The sequence below is a fragment of the Piliocolobus tephrosceles genome, chromosome X (genome assembly GCF_002776525.5).
Source record: "Piliocolobus tephrosceles isolate RC106 chromosome X, ASM277652v3, whole genome shotgun sequence".
NCBI lineage: Eukaryota > Metazoa > Chordata > Mammalia > Primates > Cercopithecidae > Piliocolobus > Piliocolobus tephrosceles.
The window spans coordinates 68,644,166-68,668,845 of NC_045455.1; the positions used below are offsets into that span (position 1 = coordinate 68,644,166).

The window sequence follows — 24,680 nt, forward strand, 5'->3', positions numbered from 1 at the left end:
CCAACTAAACCCTACTCTTTTCTTTATAAATTACTCAGTCTCAGGTATTTCTTTACAGCAATGCAAGAATGAACTAGCACAACATCAGTAAGAAAAAAAGGGGTGAAAGCTACCTGTTACAATGAGAAAATGTGACTAGAAGTGAAGAAACTAGGATTCGAGTTCCCACTCCAGCAATAATCAGCTATAGTTTTAGTTTCCTAAGTTGTACTTGAGTGACCGGAAGGAGAGCTAAACTATATACCAAAGAAGATGAATGGCTAGTTGTAACAGGGGTAAGGTGGACTTTTATTATGAATTTCTAGGATCTAGTGCTAGCTCCAACATTAGAGGATATTAAGACTAATGCAATATGCAACGTGTTAACCACTAAGCAAACTAACTTAGAAATATATGTGGTTTTTATAAGCAAAGCTTATGTCTATTTGATTTAAATTGGCTGTACATTAGCAAAAGTGCTAAAAAAGGCATACCAAATGCATCACATGATCACTTCTTTATCTGACAGAGCACAGGCATTCTATTTGGTGAAGAAAACAAAATAAATCTTATTGTTCCATGTTTTCCCATAACATAACCTTTATTTCTATAAAGTTAACATATTATAGGTGATTTCATCTATAATAGTATCTTTTTGGAGTTTTACATTCAAAATTTGTTTTCATTTCATTTTATTCTGAAAACTCTTCATAAGGTCAAAAGGGCATGTTATATCCATCTTAAAGTCCAGGGCAGCGTTTGCCCAAGGTAAGGTCAAAATTTAGAAATCAAGGATTCCGGATCTCTAGGTCACAGTGATTTCTACTATGCCTTTATGCATGCACTCATTGAGTTGTATTCTTTCATTAGACAAACATGTATAAGGAACTGGGTTGGGTACTTCTTGTGAGGACCCAGCTTTTAGTTTTGACTTCATTGTTCTCCACCAATAATCACTTTGTAATCCTAAGCAAGTCACAACTTCTCTGAATTTTAGTTTCTTGATCTGTAAAATTGAGACAATAATATATGCTCTTTCTATCATTCAAAATTCGTGTGGAGACTAAATTAGATAGAAAGTTGAGGGCTGAAAAGAATTCTGTAGGGCTAATTTAATACTCTTCTTTTACAAATACACAACAGAGAAGCTAAATTATTTGCTCAAGGTTATGTTAATATTTTTTCCTTTAAGAGTTGAGGTCTCTCTATATTGCCCAGGCTAGACTGGAATTCCTGGGCTCAAGAGATCCTTCCACCTCTGCCTCCTGAGTAGGTGGGGCTCAGGAGATGCACATCAATTTTTAGTAACTGGGATTAGAATCCAGGTCATTTAACACCTAGTGAAACTGGTCCTTTCATGACACTTTGCAACTTCTAGAGTAGGTGAAAAATATTTGAAAGCTACAACCCACCCAGCCTTTCCCAACTAAGGTTTTATGACCAAATTCAGCCTTTATGCAACAAGGCATATATTGTATGTGAAGAATTAACATATGCTAGGAATTCAGAGTAGGACTAGGTTACGTAGCATTCTTGAGAGAATGGAGAAAATAGTCAAATAGTTTTCTGTGTTTTGGGATGAGAAAGGCAGCATGACTATACTAATGGGACATTATTACCAGGAATGCCCAAGCCTTCAAAACCTGAAATTTAAAATTTTATATTCAACTGTAAAGGCTAGCCTTCATTACACATCATCTCCTCAAGAAGCTCTTTACTAAATTTGTAGACTCTCATCTCTATGTGTTAGTAATAGCTATTGTTATATCTTGTATTGCAATTATTTCTTTGTTTTGTATTATTATTTTTTTCTTTTTTTTGAGACAGAGTCTTGCTCTGTCACCCAGGCTGGAGTGCAGTGGCATGATCTCTGTCACTGCAACCTCTGCCTCCCGGGTTCAAGCCATTCTCCTGCCTTAGCCTTCTGAGTAGCTGGAATTACAGGTGTCAGCCACCACATCTGGATGACTTTTTTGTATTTTTAGTAGAGACAGAGTTTCACTGTGTTGGCCAGGCTGGTTTTGAACTCCTGACCTCAAGAGGTCTGCTCGCTTTGGCCTCCCAAAGTGCTAGGATTACATGCGTGAGCCACCACACATGGCCTTTTCATTCTTAATTGAATTGCACGAATATGTCTTAAAAGGCAAACTAAGTACTGTGGAAGTACAGAAAAGGAACTGATGAGACTAAGAAGACTCCATAGAAAAGATGTGATACGATTCTAAGAGCTGGAGATGAGGAAGCAGCAAGAGAGTTCGAAAAAAGATAAGGACGAAGGGACAACTCAAGTGTATGCACAGATAAATATGCGACAACTCAAGTGTATGCACAGATAAATATGCTTATTCAAGTTTTAAATCTTATCACAATAACATGTTCACTCCTCTTGATTTCCTTTCCCTACTTGTCTGAACCTGCTTCAACCATCGTTCCCATCAACTTTTACTTTGCTATAATCATGATTCATCACCTTTTAAATCTTTCCTCTTCTACTTCCATCCAACTCTATAGAAGTTGGTTCAACTCTTTGAACTTGGGTAGATGACTCACATTCTGGTAAAAAGTATCATAAAGTATTAAGTGTTTACAATAATGAAAGGAAGGTAAATCACTTCCAAATGATACCAATAGACTTAAGGTAATACTAGTCTAGAATTTAAAATTTTTCCTCCTTAGGCTAAAAGATCTTTTTATAGAAAATATATTCTGTCAACATAAATTACAAATGTTCATTTCTCAAATTAAAAAAGGTTTATTTGTGGCCAGGCGCAGTGGCTCAAGCTTGTAATCCCAGCACTTTGGGAGGCCGAGACGGGTGGATCACGAGGTCAGGAGATCGAGACCATCCTGGCTAACACGGTGAAACCCCGTCTCTACTAAAAAAATACAAAAAAACTAGCCGGGCAATGTGGCGGGTACCTGTAGTCCCAGCTACTCGGGAGGCTGAGGCAGGAAAATGGCGTAAACCCGGGAGGCGGAGCTTGCAGTGAGCTGAGATCCGGCCACCGCACTCTAGCCTGGGCGACGGAGCGAGACTCCGTCTCAAAAAAAAAAAAAGAAAAAGAAAAAGAAAACGATTTATTTGTTTCTACACCTAAATAGAAAATTTTATCATAATGAGCATCAAAAGAATCCCAAATGAGAAAACTGCTTTTTTCATTAGTATAAATTAGAGATGGAAGTCACATTTCACCATGGCAAACACGTGCTACATGCAAAATGACTAAAGTAAGTTTAGAATAATTCTTTTTAAACTTTAAAATATCAGTGTTCCATATTTTTTTTTCTCTTTCTTCTTTTAAGAGACAGTGTCTCGTTATGTTGCCTCAGCTGGAGTGCTGTGGCTATTCATAGGTGTCATCATAGAGCAATGAAGCCTCAAACCCCTGTGGTCTTAAGTGATCCTCTTGTCTCAGCCTCTAGAGTAGCTTCAACTACAGGTGTGTACCACTATGCCTGGCTCACACTTTCTTTTGAACTTAAATGAATTTATTTCTGTTTTAAGTCTCACATACTCTCTTATCTGATTTTTTTTTTTTTTTTTTTTTTTTGGCATATCCCCTGTTCTCAATGTTATGTACAATTTCAATTATGGCCTTCAAAACTTTTAATGAGAGAATTCTTTAAAGTTTTAATCAATTCCTGTTTGATCAATTTTATAGTAAAAGAACATGGTGTCTTACTGTGGAAAAAAATAGATCTTTTAAAGAAGAATGCTACTGAAACATAAAGGGAAGCCTTTTACAAAATATTTAATCTTACATACGTTTCTTGGGCAACCTGGTTTCAAAAATCAGAAATCCTTAAACATAAAGAATGTAAGGTGACTCCTTGATCTATTATACCTAAGAGTGAAAAAACTCAACCTGCGGAGGTTGCAGTGAGCTGAGATCACACCACTGCACTCCAGCCTGGATGACAGAGCGAGACTCCATGTCAAAAAAACAAAAACGAAAACAGAACCAAAAACCCAACCCAGCAGCTTAAGCATTGAAAGTATTCAAAGACTCAGAATTAGATGTCATTAAATTTTAAAAACTGACGCACTACACGATGAAATTCACTCTATTTCATTCTTTTTATTTATTTACATATTTATTTGAGAACAGGCCTCTCTATAACTCAGGCTGGAGTAAAATGGTACAATCATAGCTCAATGCAGCCTCAATCTCCCGGGCTCAAGTGATCCACCCACCTCAGCCTCCCTAGTAACCAGGACTACAGGTGCACACCACCACACTTGCTTAATTTTTTGAAAGAGGGTGTCACTATGTTGCCTAGGCTGGTCTTGAAATCCTGGTCTCAAGTGATCCTCTCATCTCAGCCTCCCAAAGTGTTGGGATTATAGGTGTGAACCATAGCTCCCGGCCAAGATTCACTATATTTTGAATTGGTTGTATATGTAGGCTATATTCTTTCCTTTTTTTAAGACAAGGTCTTGATCTGTCACCAGGCTGAAGTGCAGTGGTACGATCAAGGCTCACTGCAGTCTCAACCTCGTAGGCTCAAACAATCCTCCCACTTCAGCCTCCCAACCAGCTGGGACCACAAGTTCACATCACCACACCCAGGTAATTTTTAAATTTTTTATAGAGACAGGATCTCCCTATGTTGCCAAAGCTGATACACTATATTTCAAATCAGTCTACATGGTCATTATGGCAACAGTCCTAAAAAAAGGCTTGTCTTCCCCATTTTTTAAAGTTATTATACTTTAAGTATTGGGATACATGCACAGAATGTGCAGGTTTGTTACATAGGTATACACGTGCCATGGTGGTTTGCTGCATCCATCAATCCATCATCTACATTAAGTATTTCTCCTAATGCTATCCCTCCTCTAACCCCCCACGCCGACAGACCCTGGTGTGTGATGTTCCCCTCCCTGTGTCCATGTGTTCTCATTGTTCAATTCCCACTTATGAGTAGGAACATGCAGTGTTTGGTTTTCTGTTCCTGTGTTAGTTTGCTGAGAATGATGGTTTCCAGCTTCATCCATGTCCCTGGACATGAACTCATCCTTTTTTACGACTGCATAGTATTCCATAGTGTATATGTGCCACATTTTCTTTATCCAGTCTATCACTGATGGGCATTTGGGTGGGTTCTAAGTCTTTGCTATTGTAAATACTGCTGCAATAAACATACATGTGCATACGTCTTTATTGTAGAATGATTTATACTTTGGGTATATACCCAGTGATGGGATTGCTGAGTCAAATGTTATTTCGGTTCTAGATCCTTGAGGAATCACCACACTGTCTTCCACAATGGTTGAACTAATTTACACTCCCACCAACAGTGTAAAAGTGTTCCTATTTCTCCACATCCTCTCCAGCATCTGTTGTTTCCTGATTTTTTAATGATTGCCATTCTAACTGCCAGGAGATGGTATCTCATTGTGGTTTTGATTTGCATTTCATTAATGACCACTGATGATGAGCTTTTGTTCATATGCTTATTGGCCACATAAATGTCTTCTTTTAAGAAGCGTCTGTTCATATCCTTCCCCCACTTTTTGATGGAGTTGTTTGCTTTGTTTCCTGTAAATTTGTTTAAGTTCCTTGTAGATTCTGGACATTAGCCCTTTGTCAGATGGATAGATTGCAAAAATTTTCTCCCATTCTGTAGGTTGCCTGTTCACTCTGAAGATAGTTTCTTTTGCTGTGCAGAAGCTCTTTAGTTTAATAAGATCCCATTTGTCATGATCCCATCTTTAATAAGATCCCATCTGGCTTTTGTTGCCATTGCTTTTGGTGTTTTAGTCATGAAGTCTTTGCTCATGCCTATGTCCTGAATGATATTGCCTAGGTTTTCTTCTAGGGTTTTTATGGCTTTAGGTCTTACAGTTAAGTCTTTAATCCATCTTGAGTTAATTTTTGTATAAGGTGTAAGAAAGGGGTCCAGCTTCCGTTTTCTGCATATGGCTAGCCAGTTTTCCCAGCACCATTTATTAAAGAGGGAATGCTTTGCCCAGTGCTTGTTTTTGTCAGGTTTGTCAAAGATCAGATGGTTGTAGATGTGTGGCATTATTTCTGAGGCCTCTCTTCTGTTCCATTGGTCAATATATCTGTTTTGGTACCAATACCATGCTGTTTTGGTTACTGTAGGCTTGTAGTATAGTTTGAAGGCAGGTAGTGTGCTGCCTCCAGCTTTGTTCTTTTTGCTTAGGATTGTGTTGGCTATATGGGCTTTTTTTTGTTCCATATGAAATTTAAAGTAGTTTTTTTCTAATTCTATAAAGAAAGTCAATGGTAGCTCGATAGGAATAGGATTGAATCTATAAATTACTTTGGGTGATATGGCCATTTTCACAAGATTGATTCTTCCTATCCACGAGCATGGAATGTTTTTCCATTTGTTTGTGTCCTCTCTTATTTCCTTGAGTAGTGAAGTTTGTAGTTCTCCTTGAAGATGTCCTTCACATCCCTTGTATGTTGTATGCCTAGGTATTGTATTCTCTTTGTAGCAATTGTGAATGGGAGTTCACTCATGATTTCGCTCTCTATTATTGTTGTATAGGAATACTTGTGATTTCTGCACATTGATTTTATATCCTGAGACTTTGCTGAAGTTGCTTATCAGCTTGAGATTTTGGGCTGAGACAATGGGGTTTTCTAAATAGACAATCATGTACTCTGTGAACAGAGACAATTTAACTTCTTCTCTTCCTATATGAATATGCTTTATTTCTTCCTCTTTTCTGACTGCCCTGAACAGAACTTCCAATACTATGCTGAATAGGAGTGGTGAGAGAGGACATCCTTGTCTTGTGCCAGTTTTCAAAGGGAATGCTTCTAGCTTTTGTTGATTCAGTATGATATTGGCTGTGGGTGTGCCATAAATAGCTCTTATTATTTTGAGATATGTTCCATCAATATGAAGTTTATTGAGAGTTTTTAGCATGAAGGGTGTTGAATTTCATCAATGGCCTTTTCTGTATCTATTGAGATAATCATGTGGTTTTTTTTTTCATTGGTTCTGTTTATGTGATGGATTATGTTTATTGATTTGCTTTTGTCGAACCAGCTTTGCATCACAGGGATGAAGCCGACTTGTTTGTGGTGGATAAGCTTTTGATGTGCTGCTGGATTCAGTTTGCCAGTATTTTATTGAGGGTTTTCACACCAATATCCATCAGGGATATTGGCTGAAATTTTCTTTTTTTGTTGTGTCTCTGCCAGGTTATGGTATCAGGATGATGCTTGGCTTATAAAATGAGTTAAGGAGGATTCTCTCTTTTTCTATTGTTTGGAATAGTTTCAGAAGGAATGGTACCAGCTTCTCTTTGTATTTCTGGCAGAATTCAGCTGTGAATCCATCTGCTCCTGGGATTTTTTTGGTTGGTAGGCTATTAATTACTGTCTCAATTTCAGAACTTGTTATTGGTCTATTCAGGGATTCGACTTCTTCCTGGTTTACTCTTCGGAAGGTGTATGTGTCCAGGAATTTATCCATTTCTTCTAGATTTTCTAGATTATTGGCATAGAGATGTTTATTGTATTCCCTGATGGTAGTTTGTATTTCTGTGGTATCAGTGGTAATATCCCCTTTAGCATTTTTTGATTGTGTCTATTTGATTCTTCTCTCTTTTCTTATTAGCCTTGCAATGGTCTATCTATTTTGTTAATCTTTTCAAAAAAATCAGCTCCTGGATTCATTTATTTTTTGAAGGGTTTTCTGTGTCTCTCTCTCCTTCAGTTCTGCTCTGACCTTAGTTATTTCTTGTCTTCTACTAGCTTTTGAATTAGTTTGCTCTTGCTTCTCTAGCTCTTTTAATTGTGATGTTAGGATGTCAATTTTACATCCTTTCTCTTTCTCCTGTGGGCATTTAGTGCTATAAACTTCCCTCTAAGCTCTGCTTTAGCTGTGTCCCAGAGATTTGGGTATGTTGTGTCTTGGTTCTCACTGGTTTTACAGAACTTCTTTGTTTCTGCCTTAATTTCATTATTTTCCCAGTATTCATTCAGGAACAGGTTGTTCAGTTTCCACACAGTTGTGCAGTTTTGAGTGAGTTTCATAATCCTGAGTTCTAATTTGATTGCACTGAGGTCTCAGAGACTGTGTTATGATTTCCATTGTTTTGCATTTGCTGAGGAGTGTTTTACTTGCAATCATGTGGTCAATTTTAGAATAAGTGTGATGTGGTGCTAAGAAGAATGTCTATTCTGTTGATTTGGGGTGGAGAGTTCTGTAGATGTCTATTAGGTCTGCTTGATCCAGAGCTGAATTCAAGTCCTGAATATTCTTGTTAATTTTCTGTCTCATTGATCTGTCAAATATTGACAGTGGGGTGTTGAAGTCTCCCACTATTATTGTGTGGGAGTCTAATTCTCTTTGTAGGTCTCTAAGGACTTGCTTTATGAATCTGGGTGCTCCTGTATTGGGTGCATACATACTTAGGATAGTTAACTTTTCTTGTTGCATTGATCCCTTTACCATTATGTAATGCCCGTCTTGTCTTTTTGATCTTCATTGGTTTAAAGTCTGTTCTATCAGAGACTTGGATTGCAACCCCTGCTTTTTTTTTTTTTTTTTTGCTTTCCATTTGCTTGGTAAATCTTTCTCTGTCCCTTTATTTTGAGCACATGTCTTTGCATGTGAGATGAGTCTCCTGAATACAGCACACTGATGGGTCTTGACTCTTTATCCAACTTGCCAGTCTGTGTCTTTTAACTGTGGCACTTAGCCCGTTTACTTTTGGGTTGATTTTGTTATATGTAAATCTGATCCTGTCATTTTGATGCTAGCCAGTTAGTTTGCTCCTTAGTTGATGCCCATTAGTTTCTTCATACTGTTGATGGTCTTTACAATTTGGTATGTTTTTGCAGCAGCTAGAACCAATTTTTCCTTTCCATATTTAGTGCTTCCTTCAGGAGCTCTTGTAAGGCAGGCCTAGTGGTGACAAAATCTCTCAGCATTTGCTTGTCTGTAAAGAACTGTATTTCTCCTTCACTTATGAAGCTTAGTTTGGCTGGATACAAAATTCTGGGTTGAAAATTCCTTTCTTTAAGAATGTTGAATATTGGCCCCCACTCTTTTCTGGCCTGTAGGGTTTCTGCAGAGAGATCTGCTGTTAGTCTGATGGGCTTCCCTTTGTAGGTAACCCGACCCTTCTCTCTAGCTGCTTTTAACATTTTTTCCTTCATTTCAACCTTGGTGAATCAACGATTATGTGTCTTGGGGTTGCTCTTCTCGAGGAGTATCTTTGCGGTGTTCTCTGTATTTCCTAAATTTGAATGTTGGCCTGTCTTGCTAGGTTGGGGAAGTTCTCTTGGATAATATCCTGAAGTGTTTTCCAACTTGGTTCCAGTCTCCCTGTCACTTTCAGGTGCATCAATCAAACATAGGTTTGGTCTTTTCACATAGTCCCCTATTTCTTGGAGGCTTTGTTTGTTCCTTTTCATTCTTTTTTCTCTAATCTTGTCTTCATGCTTTATTTCATTAAGTTGATCTTCAATCTCTGATATCCTTTCTTCCACTTGATCGATTTGGCTGTTGATACTTGTGTATGCTTCACAAAGTTCTTGTGCTGTGTTTTTCAGCTCCATCAGGTCATTCATGTTCTTCTCTAAACTGGTTATTTTAGGTAGCAATTCCTCTAACCTTTTTTCAAGGTTTTTAGCTCTCTTGCATTGGGTTAGAATATGCTCCTTTGGCTTGAAGGAGTTTGTTATTATCCACCTTCTGAAGCCCACTTCTGTCAATTCATCAAACTCATTCTCTGTCCAGTTTTGTTCCCTTGCTAGCAAGGAGTTGTGATTCTTTTGAAGAGAAAAGGCATTCTGGTTTTTGGAATTGTCAGCCTTTTTGTGCTGATTTTTCCTCATCATCATGGATTTATCTACCTTTGGTGTTTCTGTGTGGATGTCCTTTTTGTTGATATTGATGCTATTCATTTCTGTTTGTTAGTTTTCCTTCTAACAGTCAGGTCCCTCTGCTGCAGGTCTGCTGGAATTTGCTGAAGGTCCACTCCAGACCCTGCTTGCCTGGGTATCACCATTGGAGGCTGCAGAACAGCAAAAATTGCTGCCTGTTCCTTCCTCTGGAGGTTACATCCCAGAGGGGCACCCACCAGATGCTAGCCAGAGCTCTCCTGTATGAGGTATCTGTTGACCCCTACTGGGAGGTGTCTCCCAGTCAGGAGGCATGGGGGTCAGTGACTCACTTGAGGAGGCAGTCTGTCCCTTAGCAGAGCTTGAGCACTATCCTGGGAGATCTGCTGCTCTCTTCAGAGCCAGTAGGCAGGAACATTTAAGTCTGCCGAAGCTGCACCCATAGCCACCCTATAGCACCTTCCCTGAGGTGATCTGTCTGAGGGAGATGGGAGTTTTATCTGTAAGCCCCTGACTGGGGCTGCTGCCTTTTTTTCAGAGATGCCCTGCCCAGAGAGGAGGACTCCAGAGAAGCAGTTGGGCTACAGTGGCTTTGGTGAGCTGCAGTGGGCTCTACCCAGTTCAAACTTCCTGGTGGCTTTGCTTACACTGTGAGGGGAAAACCACCTACTCAAGCCTCAGTAATGGCAGATGCCCCTCCTCCCACCAAGCTCCAGCATCCCAGGTGGACTTCAGACTGCTGTGCTGGCAGTGAGAGTTTCAAGCCAGTGGATCTTAGCTTGCTCTGTGGTGGTGGGATCCACTGAGCTAGACCACTTGGCTCCCCAGCTTCAGCCCCTTTTCCAGGCGAGTTCACAGTTCTGTCTTCCTGGTGTTTCAGGTGCCACTGGGGTATGAAAAAAAAATCCTGCAGCTAGCTCAGTGTCTGCCCAAACGGCCACCCAGTTTTGTGCTTGAAACCCAGGGCCCTGGTGGTGTAGGCACCCGAAGGAATCTCCTGGTCTGAGGGTTGTGAAGATCATGGAAAAAGTATAGTGTCTGGGCCGGAATGCCCTGTTCCTCATGGCATATTCTGTCATCACTTCCCTTGGCTAGGGGAGGAATTTCCCCGGCCCCTTGAACTTCCCTGGTGAGGCGATGCCCCACCCTGCTTTGGCTCGCCCTCCATGGGCTGCATCCCCTGTCTAACAAGTCTCAATGAGATGAGCTGTGTACCTCAGTTGGAAATGGAGAAATCACCCACCTTCTGCATTGATTTCACTGGGAACTGTTCCTGTCTTCACCATTTTAACAGACTCAAGCTGTTCCTGTCTTTACCATTTTAACATCTATCTGGCTCTATTTAATTTTCACTCCCCCCCAAAAAATCCATACAATAAATAAATTGATTCTCAGAGTTAACTTCCAGAAGTGTAGAGATCTCAATTAAAATAACAGTTTGCCCAAGTTTATCAAATACAAACGTGTCTATTAAATACAATTGATTCTACGGATTTATTACCTCCCTTTGCAAGTAGTTACTCTGTATTTTTCCAATTCTAACCTAAGAATTTTTCAAAGTTTCTAAATTCCCCTTTGGTTCCTTAATTAGAAGCCAAATTTAATATCTGGAAAAAATGCAGTATTCAATTATGTTCTTCCCATTGAAACAGTCCCTCTGCTACTGCTCTTCCTCAGTAGGAACAACTTGCAACAAAATTCAAGTTTATGATTCACTCATCAGCAAACATGTGAGAATCATCTACAAAGAACCAAGAATTGTGTTAAGAATTATACAAATATTTACTATGATACTGATAATAATGAAAAACCTAATTCAACAAATAGTAATCTATCCATTTTTAAGCCCCAATAACTCAAACACTTTGGGAGGCCGAAGTGGGTGGATGACTTGAGGTCAGGAGTTCGAGACCAGCCTGGCCACATGGTGAAACCCTATCTCTACTAAAAATACAAAAATTAGCTAGGTGTGGCAGCGGGCGCCTGTAATCCCAGCTACTAGGGAGACTGAGGTGGGAAAATCACTGGAACCTAGGAGGCAGAGGTTGCAGTGAGACAAGATCGCAGCAGTGCACTCCAGCCTGGGCGACAGAGTGAGAAAAAAAAAAGAAAAGAAAGAAAGAAAAACTATAGATGAATGATTTAAGTGAATAACAAGTCAAGTGAGTAATGACAATATGTAGGAGAATATTCCAAATAGAATTAATACATTTTAATTCTTTGAATGAGAAAATGCCATATTCAAAATGAAAGTAAAAGTAGGACAAGATCAGCATATAAAACTGCATATATTTCATTAATTAAAGATGACTAAAGAGGAGACTATCAATTTGAAAGAAGATTACTAAGATTTTACGTTTTTTTAAACATACTGAACCAAATTAAAAAAAAAAAAAGTAAGACATAAGTACTAACAGAAAATTTTTTCCAATGAGAATACAAGCTTATTAACTATTCCTTTTTTCATTAATGCTCACTCAGCTTCTACCAGTCTTCTAATAAGAACACACACATACCTTTTTTCTATACCAAATGTGATACAAAGATATTCAACCCTTCAAAACTTTAAGTATTGGTTATAAGTAATACTCATCTTTTTTTGTCATTTAATAATAGATGAATTTTCTAGTCCAGACAGTAGAAATAGATTATAGTTCATCAACAAATGACAAAAGTTGCTGAGTGTGAAAGAATGGTGCAAAACAACACAAAAGATATTACTGTAATAAGTTATTTTTAAGCTAGCTAAGTAATTTATGAGAAAAAATAAATTGTTCTTAAATTACTTAATACCCAAAAGGAAGAGTTTCAGCTTAAACTAGACCAAATTCAAAAACATAATAACAGTAAGGCATAACCAGATCTAGCCTTTTCTGAAAAAATATTTAAAACAAGAAAAACATGTGCTATAGAGGTTGTAATATCCTCAATCTTTGAGGAAATAACACCTACATTTAACTACCCTCACCTTACACACACTTTCTTCTGATTTTGGAGTTTTTAAAATGTAAGTATACTTTTTTTTTTTTTTTTGGAGATAGTCTCGCTGTCGCCCAGGCTGGAGTGCAGTGGCTTGATCTCGGTTCACTGCAACATGTGCCTCCTGGGTTCAAGCAATTCTCCTGCCTCAGCCTCCTGAGTAGGAGTAGCTGGGACTACAGGCATACACTACTGCACTAGGCTAATTTTGTATTTTTAGTAGAGATGGGGTTTCACCATATTGGCCAGGCTGCTCTTGAACTCCTGACCTCAGGTGATCCACCTGCCTTGGCCTTCCAAAGTGCTGGGATTACAGGTGTGAGCCACTGCGCCTGGCCCAAAATATGAGTATACTTTAAATATAAATATATAGAGAAACCATTCATAGAAACTTTTAAATGAAGACAAATCTGAAATATATTCCAATATATAGTTAATGTCATATTAAGGGGTAAGGGAAGAGCTGGGAGGAAGAAGGAAGATAAGACTATGAACCTAAAATTTAGCCAAGTAGTAGGATTTTTATTCTCTAAACCTTATTTCAATCAATTTAAGGTTAAAAAAAATCTGTTTAAAAGGATGCAACTTCATTTTGTGCTTAAAAAGTAAGATTAACACCACACCAAAGATAAACATTCTTGAATTTGTTCTTTGGTGAAATGAGTAATTTAAAAATTTAAACAGCTCTAAAATATCAATTCAACTTCATAGGAAAGAGGAAAGAATGTTAGAAAATTGCTTATCAAAAAATAATGAGACCCAGGATAAGAGTTACTCATAATCATAACAATTAAATATTGAGGGTTTTTCAGAAACCAAGAGTCAAATGCTTTTTATACCTTAAAGATTAAAGGCCCCTGTTTCATAGTCATTGAACAGTTCTTTGAAATGCTATGTAAAGATATCACTAACAATTGCAATTTATAAATACACACCCATATACATTTTCTTTTCTAAAATGTCATATCCCAAACATGAAAACAATCGAATAACAGAACAGGATTAATAGTGATATTTTTTCTTTCAATTATTACTACTGAAACAAATCAAAACAACTGAGAGGTTGCCAGCACCCCAGAAGGCATTTCCACATAAAAAGAGTTAATGAGCAGACCACGCAGTTAAACAGCCAGTGACCATTTGCAAGCCTCCTAGGTATATTACCAGCAGACACATTATCAGATTAAAGGAAGTGCAAACAAACTGGGCTGAAACTTTCTTTGTCAAAACCCAGCCTCTTCTTCCTGTGATGTCATATTACAAATCTAGCAAGCCTTTCTTTTTCACTTCAGAGAAAGCGACCTCAAGATACAGCTGGCAACTGAGGAAAAAGCCTCAATTCGGCAAGCGCTAACATGCTTGGAAATTTATTTTGGAACCTTTAAAAGACTCTTCTGCTTACCCACCATCTGGAATCCACTGCAGGAAAACAAAAAAGGAAAACTTCATTTAAAAGAAGCAAGAAGTAAAATGGGACAAATTCGGAATGTTTAAGTCTCTGAAACTCTGCACTGAAAAGAAAATAAGATTGATAACTTAAACATTCTGAGGCATAAAGAAACATTAACTTTGGAGTATTCATCTTGTCTACTGAAATAGAAGTTTAGAAGACAAGTGGTTTCATTCTGGTCACAGATCACAGCTTTTCTTTAAATTTATAATCCTATGGGTTGGCCTCGTTGACTATTTTTTAAAGGTTGCTCGTCAGTTAACTGAGCCTTGGAATTCATGGATTTTCTAAAGACTAACAAATGAAAATATTTTCCTGTTGAAGAACTCAGCGGAAATTTTACAGCAACAAATTTCATGTTTCTTTTGGATATTTTTGAGAAGAATGAAATATTTATAAAACCAACCAAAGATCCAGATAATTTACAAATAAATTGGAGGTTATAATATGAATACCAAAGGAGACTGCAGCTGATGAAAGTGCTTCCAAACTGAAAATTGGACGTGCCTTTACGATGGTAAGCGTTAACAGCTCCCACTGCTTCTATAATGACTCCTTTAAGTACACTTTGTATGGGTGCATGTTCAGCACGGTGTTTGTGCTTGGGTTAATATCCAATTGTGTTGCCATATACATTTTCATCTGCGTCCTCAAAGTCCGAAATGAAACTACCACTTACATGATTAACTTGGCAATGTCAGACTTGCTTTTTGTTTTTACTTTACCCTTCAGGATTTTTTACTTCACAACACAAAATTGGCCATTTGGAGATTTACTTTGTAAGATTTCTGTGATGCTGTTTTATACCAACATGTACGGAAGCATTCTGTTCTTAACTTGTATTAGTGTAGATCGATTTCTGGCAATTGTCTACCCATTTAAGTCAAAGACTCTAAGAACCAAAAGAAATGCAAAGATTGTTTGCATTGGTGTGTGGTTAACTGTGATCGGAGGAAGTGCACCGGCGGTTTTGGTTCAGTCTACCCACTCTCAGGCTAACAATGCCTCAGAAGCCTGCTTTGAAAATTTCCCAGAAGCCACATGGAAAACATATCTCTCAAGGATTGTAATTTTCATCGAAATAGTGGGATTTTTTATTCCTCTAATTTTAAATGTAACTTGTTCTAGTATGGTGCTAAAAACTTTAAATAAACCTGTTACATTAAGTAGAAGCAAAATAAACAAAACTAAGGTTTTAAAAATGATTTTTGTACATTTGATCATATTCTGTTTCTGTTTTGTTCCTTACAATATCAATCTTATTTTATATTCTCTTGTGAGAACACAAACATTTGTTAATTGCTCAGTAGTGGCAGCAGTAAGGACAATGTACCCAATCACTCTCTGTATTGCTGTTTCAAACTGTTGTTTTGACCCTGTGGTTTACTACTTTACATCGGACACAATTCAGAATTCAATAAAAATGAAAAACTGGTCTACCAGGAGAAGTGACTTCAGATTCTCTGAAGTTCATGGTGCAGAGAATTTTATTCAGCATAACCTACAGACCTTAAAACGTAAGATATTTGACAATGAATCTGCTGCCTGAAATAAAACCATTAGGACTCATTGGGACAGAACTTTCAAGTTCCTTCAACTGTGAAAAGTGTCTTTTTGGACAAACTATTTTTCCACCTCCAAAAGAAATTAACACATGGACATTTTAAAGTCTTTAGTATAAAGAAAATTTGTATTCAATGTGCTAAGCATTAACATGTATTTTATTTGTGTATACACTCCATCTGATTTTTCTGAGCCGTTTTGATTTGTTCCTTCATTAAAAAAATCTCTTAAAGTCATTCAGTGTCTAAAAGTGACTGATTTAAATCATGTGGTGACAATCTGTAATGTCTTTGAATGATTTAATTTACTAAATTATTTTATACTAATTTATATAAGTTTAAGTATTTAATATTTTTATTCAACATACCATTTTTATTTTGAATTAAAACGACTAATCGTATTTGTTAAACTATGATTAACAAATGAGAAAGAAGAGTAATTTGAAATAATCAAATGTTTTGGGAGTATTTTAAAATATATATATAACTAAAAATGTAGTCTTCTGTAGAAATGGTGACATATTAATGTTGTTGTAAGACCTTGAGCAGTAACACACTGATAACATTTTGGGAGTTTGGTTTATGTAGGCAATTTGCAGAAAGCAGATGCTATCTATATGGTATGTTTGAAGTTACTATTTTGATTTTCTGTATATAATGCACCCAATTTCAAAATGATACATGCCACAAAAATTGAGAGGGAGAAAACTAATAAAATGTCATTTTGCTAAGTTTTTACTTAGCAAAAAAATAAAATACTACCATAGGTACATTTTAAAGGTGCACTTACATCACAGTCAAGAACTTACGTTTTAAGTATGTTAGGTCAGAGAAACACCAGAGATAGTGAAATATAGTACTTGGCATTTAGAAAGTAATATACAGTCACATGTTGCTTATGATGCTTGCTTAGGTAATTATGTCATGCAAACCTCATAGTGTGTGCTTACACAACCCTAGAAGGTATACACTACTGTACACCTAGGTTTATATGGTATACCCTATTGCTTCTAGGCTACAAACCTATATAGCATGCTACTGTAAAGAATACTTTAGGCAACTGTAAAATAATGGTACTTGTGTATCTAAATATATCTCAACATAGAAATGGTACAGTAAAAATACAGTATGATAATCTTATGAGACAACCATAGTATATGTGGTCATTGACCAAAATGCTGTTATGTGATGCATGACTGTAAATATTTTCTTTTCCTTCACCCTTCTGGCCGTTTTAAGCCAAATATTGGACAGTTCAAAACATTATTTCAAGTAGGCAAGATGTTATTGTACGTAAAAATGATTTATTAAGGACACAGTTCCTTTCATTATAAAGCAACAACTACAAGACCAAAAAACTAAACAAAACTATATTTTCATTTCACTAAACATAAAATGGTTCAGCAGGAGAATCGCTTGAACCCAGGAGTCAGAGGTTGCAGTGAGCCACGATTTCACCACTGCACTCCAGCTGGGCAACAGAGCAAGACTCCATATCAAAAAAAAAAAAAAAATTAAAAATAAAAAATCAAGCAGTTCTCCAAAGTTAACTAAAAAAGAAGGCCTTCTATTTAAGAAAAAGGACATGTAATTAAATTCAGCATCCAGCCTATCTGATTTTTACTGTCTTAATCTTTCAAGTCCTGAATACAACTTGGACAAAAAATTCTTTTAAGACATAAATTTGATTTTTGCTGTTCTCTAGGTTTGAGCTGTAATTATTTCAGAAAAACCACAATCATTTGCTAGACAGGTAAACCCATTTTCAATAAAATAACAGTGGGGGGTTTTCTTTAGGGATCTATGTTTTCCTTTAGATAAACCTAAAGCAAAATACATCTTTAATGCCTTCAGCCCAGGAATTTCAGGTTACAGTGAGATATGATCACACCACTGTACTTCAGTATGGATGACAGAGCAAGACCCTATCTCAAAAAATAATAATAATAATAATAATAAAGAAAGAAAAGAAAAATGCTTAGAAAAAAACCCAAAAACTAGTGAAGATACTAACCATGGTCCTTTATCTACCAAGAGAAGTATATACATAATATAAGTGTGTTTTCTTCCATTGACTTGAAATTCCTTTATTTGATATCACACTTCAGTAAATAAAAATACAGTCTTTCTTAAACATACTGAGTTGAAAAGCAACTACCAATCTACCAATCTGGGGCAAACGGGTGGAGAATTCTGTAACTTTGAGATTTCTCGGAACTCTCCTCAGTTTAAAGATCTCAACTTAAGGCAGGATCGCAAAGCATGAATATAACTTTAAAATACAAGTAAAACAGTCATTAAATAGTTGTTATTACTATGTTCATAAAGAAACTTTTTGGTGTTTCTTGTCAACAGGAAGATAAATGAATCAAAAGTTTTGTAAGATTCTTCATAAAGCAATACGTAACAGATAACAAACATAGTTTTCTCATCTAGAACTTCAAATACTGGGTAAATCTTACCTATGGGAAAAAAGTGTACCAGAACAAAATTTATTTTCCTTTGTTAGTGTTGTACTTTGTGGTAAATCATATATTCTGAGGGTTTTCTCTTCCCTTCCCCCTTTATTCAGAAAAACCTATATTAATATTAGAACTCTGATAATTTTACTTTTTATTACCTGAAAATGATAGCACTAAGCCCCCCTACAAAAACTGTGCCCACTGTTATTAACATTTTCATAAAACAGTAGATGATTTGACTAATCTTCCTTCCCACATTAACTCTCTTCAAAGGAACAGAGTAAGCTAAGAAAATTTTTCAGGTGTGGAAAAATGGCTTTCCAGCATCCTAATAATTTCTGAACTTAGAAATCATCTTTTATGAGAAAATATCAAGTACCTAGTTTTAAAAAAGAATAAAAATATATGTATTTTTATTATGTGTATTATATATTTATATATAATATATTCACAGAAAATTAAACTGAACACACTACTTAAGGAGTTATCAACGAGTCTTATTATTCTACGTTCAAAATGCTGAAAAGTAAATTGGAAATATAAATCCTAATTATAGATATTGGTATTTAAAGAAATTAGCCACTAAATTGAGAAATATAAAATAGAAAATGGAGCAAACTTCATATTCCCATCCGAGAAACATTTGGTTCATGAATGGTACATAGTTATCAAGAAACTGAAGCAATTGCTTTTTGGTCCTACAATTTTGGACACCTGACGAACCAAGTATTTTGTCTTTTGTCAATATATTAAGTTACTATTTCCAAGAAGAAGCTTTACTACTTTCTAGCACCTAAACTTTTTTAGTGCCTAAATGCCAGTCCAACTCTGGATGTCACAAATGTTCTTAGTTGTGAATAAATTTTTATGTAGAAACAATTTTATAAACAGTGCTTAGGCAGGGATGAAATCTTAAAGACTCCAAAAACAAACTTTTTGAAAAGCTTTTTGGGGCTGTCCTGAAAATTGAATTACCCATTTATAACATGGCTCCTAAGAAATAAATTACAAATTAAAAAGGGCTAATGAACAAACTTAAGAATGTAGAACATATTAATATCTAAACTGACCAGAGTATTTAATGGTCAACAACATTACTTATTTAGCAACATTTTCCAGATATCAACATGTATATACTCCTAAGATCTCTAATCCTCAAATTTCTATTTTCTCTCTTTATCATTTTTACTTAATGTCAGACAGTTTTATAAAAGTACAAAGAATGTCAATTAAACAAGGCAACAGACCAGATAATAAATGAATAGGAGATTAACGTCAGGCAAACTTCTCTCTCTTTTTTATTACCTTAAAATGATAGCGTTAAGCCTCTCCCACCTTCCTGTCTTCCTGCCCCCAAAAGATTTACTATAATAACCTCTTAAAAGGGTACAAAATTACCTCTTTAATTGGAAAAGCTGTGTTAAAAACAGAATTCAAACAATAGAGCCCCAGAAGGGGTATAATTCAAAAATTTAATAATCAGTTTTCTCAAAACTTGGTTTACTCATAATAGATGTCAAGTGATTTTTAAAAATAAAAAAAAGTTTAAGTAACTGTAAGAAACAATTATGTGTTGTATACTTACAGCAGAGTTACAGTTAATAGCCATGGGGTAAATGTGCTAAGTTCCATTATCATCCTATCAAAATGGCTTCTGGAACATTCACAACTTAGAACAGAAAGGGCCTGATGGTCATCTGATATAACTACATCTTAGGCTGAGGAAACTGAGGAACTATAAGACTAAGAGACACAATGTCACATAACAAATTAAGGTAGAACCAGGGTAAGAACTCCGTTTGTTTGTTTTTTGTTTGTTTTTAATAGAAAGATGAGGTCTTGCTATATTGCCCAGGCTGGACTTGATACCTGGGCTCAAGCAATCTTCCCAGTTCAGCCTCTCAAGCAGCTGGGACTACAGGTGCAGGCCACTGCACCTGGCTGAACCCAGTTTCTTTCTTTTTACTCATCTAATTATTTAATGGTGGCAAGGCAAGCACCACAGGCAAAGGCCCTGTGAGACAGAACTTGGATACTGAAAGGATTAAAACATTCAAAGTGGCTGGAGAAATAGGGCTGACATCTTACATGTACTTATAGGCCATGTTAAGACCACATTAAGTGCTGAGAAGCTGTGGAGAGTCCTCAAGAATTTTAAGGTAGGGGAAACATGATCAAATAAAGATTCGTCTGATTCAGGGTAGAGATGCATTTGTCTTCAGCAAGAAAAGAAAAATAATCACAATAAGAACTATATTTATACAATTTAAAGGGCTCTTCTTATCTTTTTTTTTTCTGATTTGTCCTTTCTCCCTTATTAAAATGGGAGAAATTCTTTTTTAAATGATGGTGATAATAGCTGAGAAGACTATTTTAATGTCATTACTTGGCAAAATTTGGACAGCAGCTGTCATGGAGAAATTGCTACCCGGAATGAAAAATAGTACAAAACTTATGGAGGGGATTTGGCAATATCTAACATACACATACACATACACATTAACCCTTTGACCCAACATTCTCACTTCTAGGTATTTATCCTCAAGACACAATTTCAATTTATGAACATACACACACATAACACACACATACATACACACACACACACACAGCTATTTATTGTGGTAATATTCAAAATTGCAAAAAACTGGAAACTACCTAGATGTCCAATCATAGAAAACTAGTTGAACAGACTGTAGTATATATACACAATACAGTACTATGCTGTCGTAATAATGAGAAATATCTCTATAAGCTGATATGGAATGACTTCAAGAAGGTAGTGTTAAATGAAAAAAGTAAAGCATAAAAGGGTACACATAGTATGCCACCTTTTGTATAAGAAAAAGGCAAAATAAAACATGTATAACTGCTTATTTTTATAAAAAGAAACAGAGGAAAGATAAATCAAAATGCAAGGGTGAGGTGGGAAAAGGGATAGAAAGAATATCAAAGAATATGACATTTTTCAGATTATACCTTTTTGTATAGTTACAACTTTGGGAAACATGTTAGTGTTTTATATGGGGTATTGACAGACTTTCTTCTCAAGGAGTAGATAGTAAATATTTTAGGTTTGCAGGCTCTACTGACTTGCTGCAACTTCTCAACTCTGTACTGTAGTGCAAAAGCAGCCACAGACAATATATAAATGAATAAAGTGGCTGTGTTACAATAAAATTTATGGTCTGTGGGCTGTGCATGCCATCTCCTGTTATATGTAGTCAAAACTGTGGGCCAGCAAGGATGGGGGAAAAACACCCTGGAACTTCATTTATTTTAGTGTCTGGCACAAACTGGTCTCAATAATTAGAATGAATCTTAAAATTCTTCAAAAGCCCGAGGAAAAAAGGCAAATTTTCTTTTATTAATGCACAAATTATTACTCTTATTACTTCATTTATCAACTTTAAACTGTATTTGTTAAATTCCCACCATTTAGATGAGGTTATACAATTGCTAAAAGAAACCATTTTGTTGTTGAAGGCATTCTTTTTGAAACTATCTGATTTCTCATGTGGAATAAATATTTTCTGGGCTTGTTGCATCCTAGGATTTTTTGCATTTTTCTCCCTGCACTGGTGTGATGGTTTCACTCTTTATTAGGTCTCATGATTTCCCTTTTGTGGATTCTTTTTTCATTTTGTTAAAGCACATTCCCTAGTTATTTCATTTCAAAAGGGCAGTCAAGAGATAAACATTCTGAGTCCTTGCATTTCCAAATTTCATTTTGCTGTCATATTTGACAAATTTTAGGTTATAAAATATCCAGTATTCCTAGTGAGAACTTCTGTGCTGATCTGGATCTCATTCCCATAAAATAACTTACTTTTTCTCTCTGGAAGCTTTTATAATTTTCTCATTATCTTTAGAATTCTGAATTTTTTGCTGGGTAGGGTGGCTCACGCTATAATCCCAGCACTTTGGGAGGCCGAGGCGGGCGGATCACAAAGTCAGGAGTTTAAGACCAGGCTAACCAACATGGTGAAAATCCGTCTCTACTAAAAATACAAAACTTATCTGGGCGTGGTGTCACGCGCCTGTAATCCCAGCTACTCAGGAGGCTGAGGCAGGAGACTTGTTTGAACCCAGGAGGCAGAGGTTGCAGTGAGCCAAGATCACACCACTGCACTCCAGCTTGGGTGACAGAGAGAGACTGTCATAGGAAAAAAAAAAAAAGTATCCACATTCATTCATCATGCTCAGCACTATGGGTCCTTTCCATCTGAAGCCCCCTAGTTTTCATTAGTTTTGGAATTTTTTTTTTTTCTGTTATTTTTTATTATTTTCTCTCCTCCATTTTCTCTGGTCTTTCTTATGGTAATGAATAAATATTGAACTGAGGTACCTGAAAATATGAAAGTAAGGAACTACATAACCTACCAGTACAATAGTTTGTTGTATTTTCCTCCTAGGAAGAACTGCCTTTCCTATTTCTTTTTCTTTATGTCTGTTACAGAAGTCTGGGTTTACTTCAGTTTCTGTTCTGCTTCTCTCTTTGGCACCATCAGGAAACCCTAGCCCTGTGTCTGCAAGTGTACACAAAATTTGAAGGTGGGGGCAGGCTTGTACCTGTATAGTTTATGCATTACACAACAGCATGGGGCTTTAGCCTAAACTGCATACCAAGCTTAGGGTTGCTCTGTCCAGGTGGCATCTTTTTATAATTCATTAGTACAGAGGAAGGTGCTTTTTTTTCTTTTTTCTTTGAGACAGTGTCTCATTCTGTTACCCAGACTGGAATGCAGTAGCGCAGTCACGGCTCACTGTAGCCTCAACTTCCCAGGCTCAAGCAATCCTCCCACCTCAGCCTCCCAAGTATCTGGGACTACAGAGGTGCATTTTCTTTATTCTCATAGGCTGGCATGGCCTTAGATGGGGGACTGGTCCAGGTGTTTCATGTTCTTAAAATGTTGCTCACAAAGTGTAGTACCCAGTCCAGCAGCATCAGTATCACCTGGAAACATATCAGAAATACAAATTCTTGGACCCTACACTGGAAACTTTGTGACTGGGCCCAGCAATCTGTAATCTGTGTTTTAACAAGCCCTCCAGGTAATTCTGATGCATGCTCAAGTTTGAGGACCATTGCCAGACAGCACTTTAGAAAACCTTCCTGATTATTGCCCCACTCTCTGTATCTGCTACTTGGAGCTTGGGGGCTCTCTAAGACTCCCACTTCCACCAGTCCCCTTTCCTGGGGGTGTTGTGTGCTGTGGTTTTCTCTACTTTATTGTATCCACAATAGTCTTCATTTATTTTTTATACTAAAAAAAAAGAATCAACTCCTCCACATCCCTCTATAGTTTTTCTGCTTCACAGTCTGAGTACTGCTGGGTTTCACTCCCCTGTGATATGTGTCTTTTTTGTCATTTCTGCAGGGTTTGCCGGGAGAAAGGAGGTAGAAGTGTGTGGTGAGTCTGCTATTCCGATGCGCTAAGTTCCATTATCTCATTATAAATGAGAAATAGTCTCATTTTTAAAAGCAATTGCACAGTCCAAGTTACACAAAAAGTCATATTACTTAAGCCCTTTTACTGCTGCTAAAAAATAATGAAGTGTTTTTACATCAAAACACAGGAGATCTTTACATTACTAATAACATAACCTTCAATTTAATTTTCTTTTAAAACTGATAATTTTCCAACTAATTTTACCAATTATTGTTAGCTCATATTTTAATAGGACATAAAACCTATGAATCATAGGTTTTATATATAAAAAAGGTAAAAAGGTTTTATATATATATTACTTTATGAACAGAAGTTTATTTAAATAAAAATGAATACTACTTAAGACTTGGCACTAAAAAATTATACCATTTGGTTTATATGTCATATAGGTAATGTTTGCTAATGGCCAAAATTATTGCACAAAAATTACTATACTTTATGCATTGGTCTCATAAGACTTCCTGAGATGAAAAAGACTGAAACACACACGATTCAATATAATCTCAGCTACCTAAAACAAGGGGAAAAAATGGACATGCGTTTAAAGAAAAACAAAGCAAAGGACACATATAAATAGTTTCTCTAGGCCAAGAATGGCGGCTCATGACTAATCCCAGCACTTTGGGAGGCCAAAGCAATAGGATCACTTGAGTCTAGGAGTTTGAGACCAGCATGGACAACAGCAAGACCCTGTCTCTACAAAGAATAAAAAAAATTAGCTGGGTGTGTTGGCTCACACCTGTAGTCACATCTACTAGGGAGGCCGAGGTAGTAGATGATCACTTGACCCCAAGAGTTCAAGACTTCAGTGAACTATGATTGTGTCATTGCACTCCAGCCTGGGAAAACAGAGTGAGACTCGTCTGTTAAAAAAAAAAAAAAAAAGGGTTTTCTACAAGGGATTTCTTTACCACTCTCCGTCCCTTCCCTAGGCCATTTGTTCTGCATTGGAACTGAAA

At 36.7% G+C, this 24,680-nt stretch overlaps 2 protein-coding genes across 2 annotated transcripts in view; one reads left to right on the plus strand and one right to left on the minus strand.

The window, feature by feature from the left end:
- The window catches only part of RB1 (RB transcriptional corepressor 1), a 174,359-nt gene that overhangs the window by 45,065 nt on the left and 104,614 nt on the right, over positions 1-24,680 (minus strand). The window lies entirely within an intron of this gene.
- LPAR6 (lysophosphatidic acid receptor 6) lies at positions 13,920-16,041 on the plus strand. The gene has a single exon (XM_023187398.2). The coding sequence runs from the start codon at positions 14,759-14,761 to the stop codon at positions 15,791-15,793; it is 1,035 nt and encodes a 344-aa protein (XP_023043166.1). The 5' UTR covers positions 13,920-14,758; the 3' UTR covers positions 15,794-16,041.

What these genes read in the sequence shown, in the direction of transcription:
- LPAR6 (XM_023187398.2), top strand. Translation starts at nt 14,759, where the DNA reads ATGGTAAGCGTTAACAGCTCCCACTGCTTCTATAATGACTCCTTTAAG.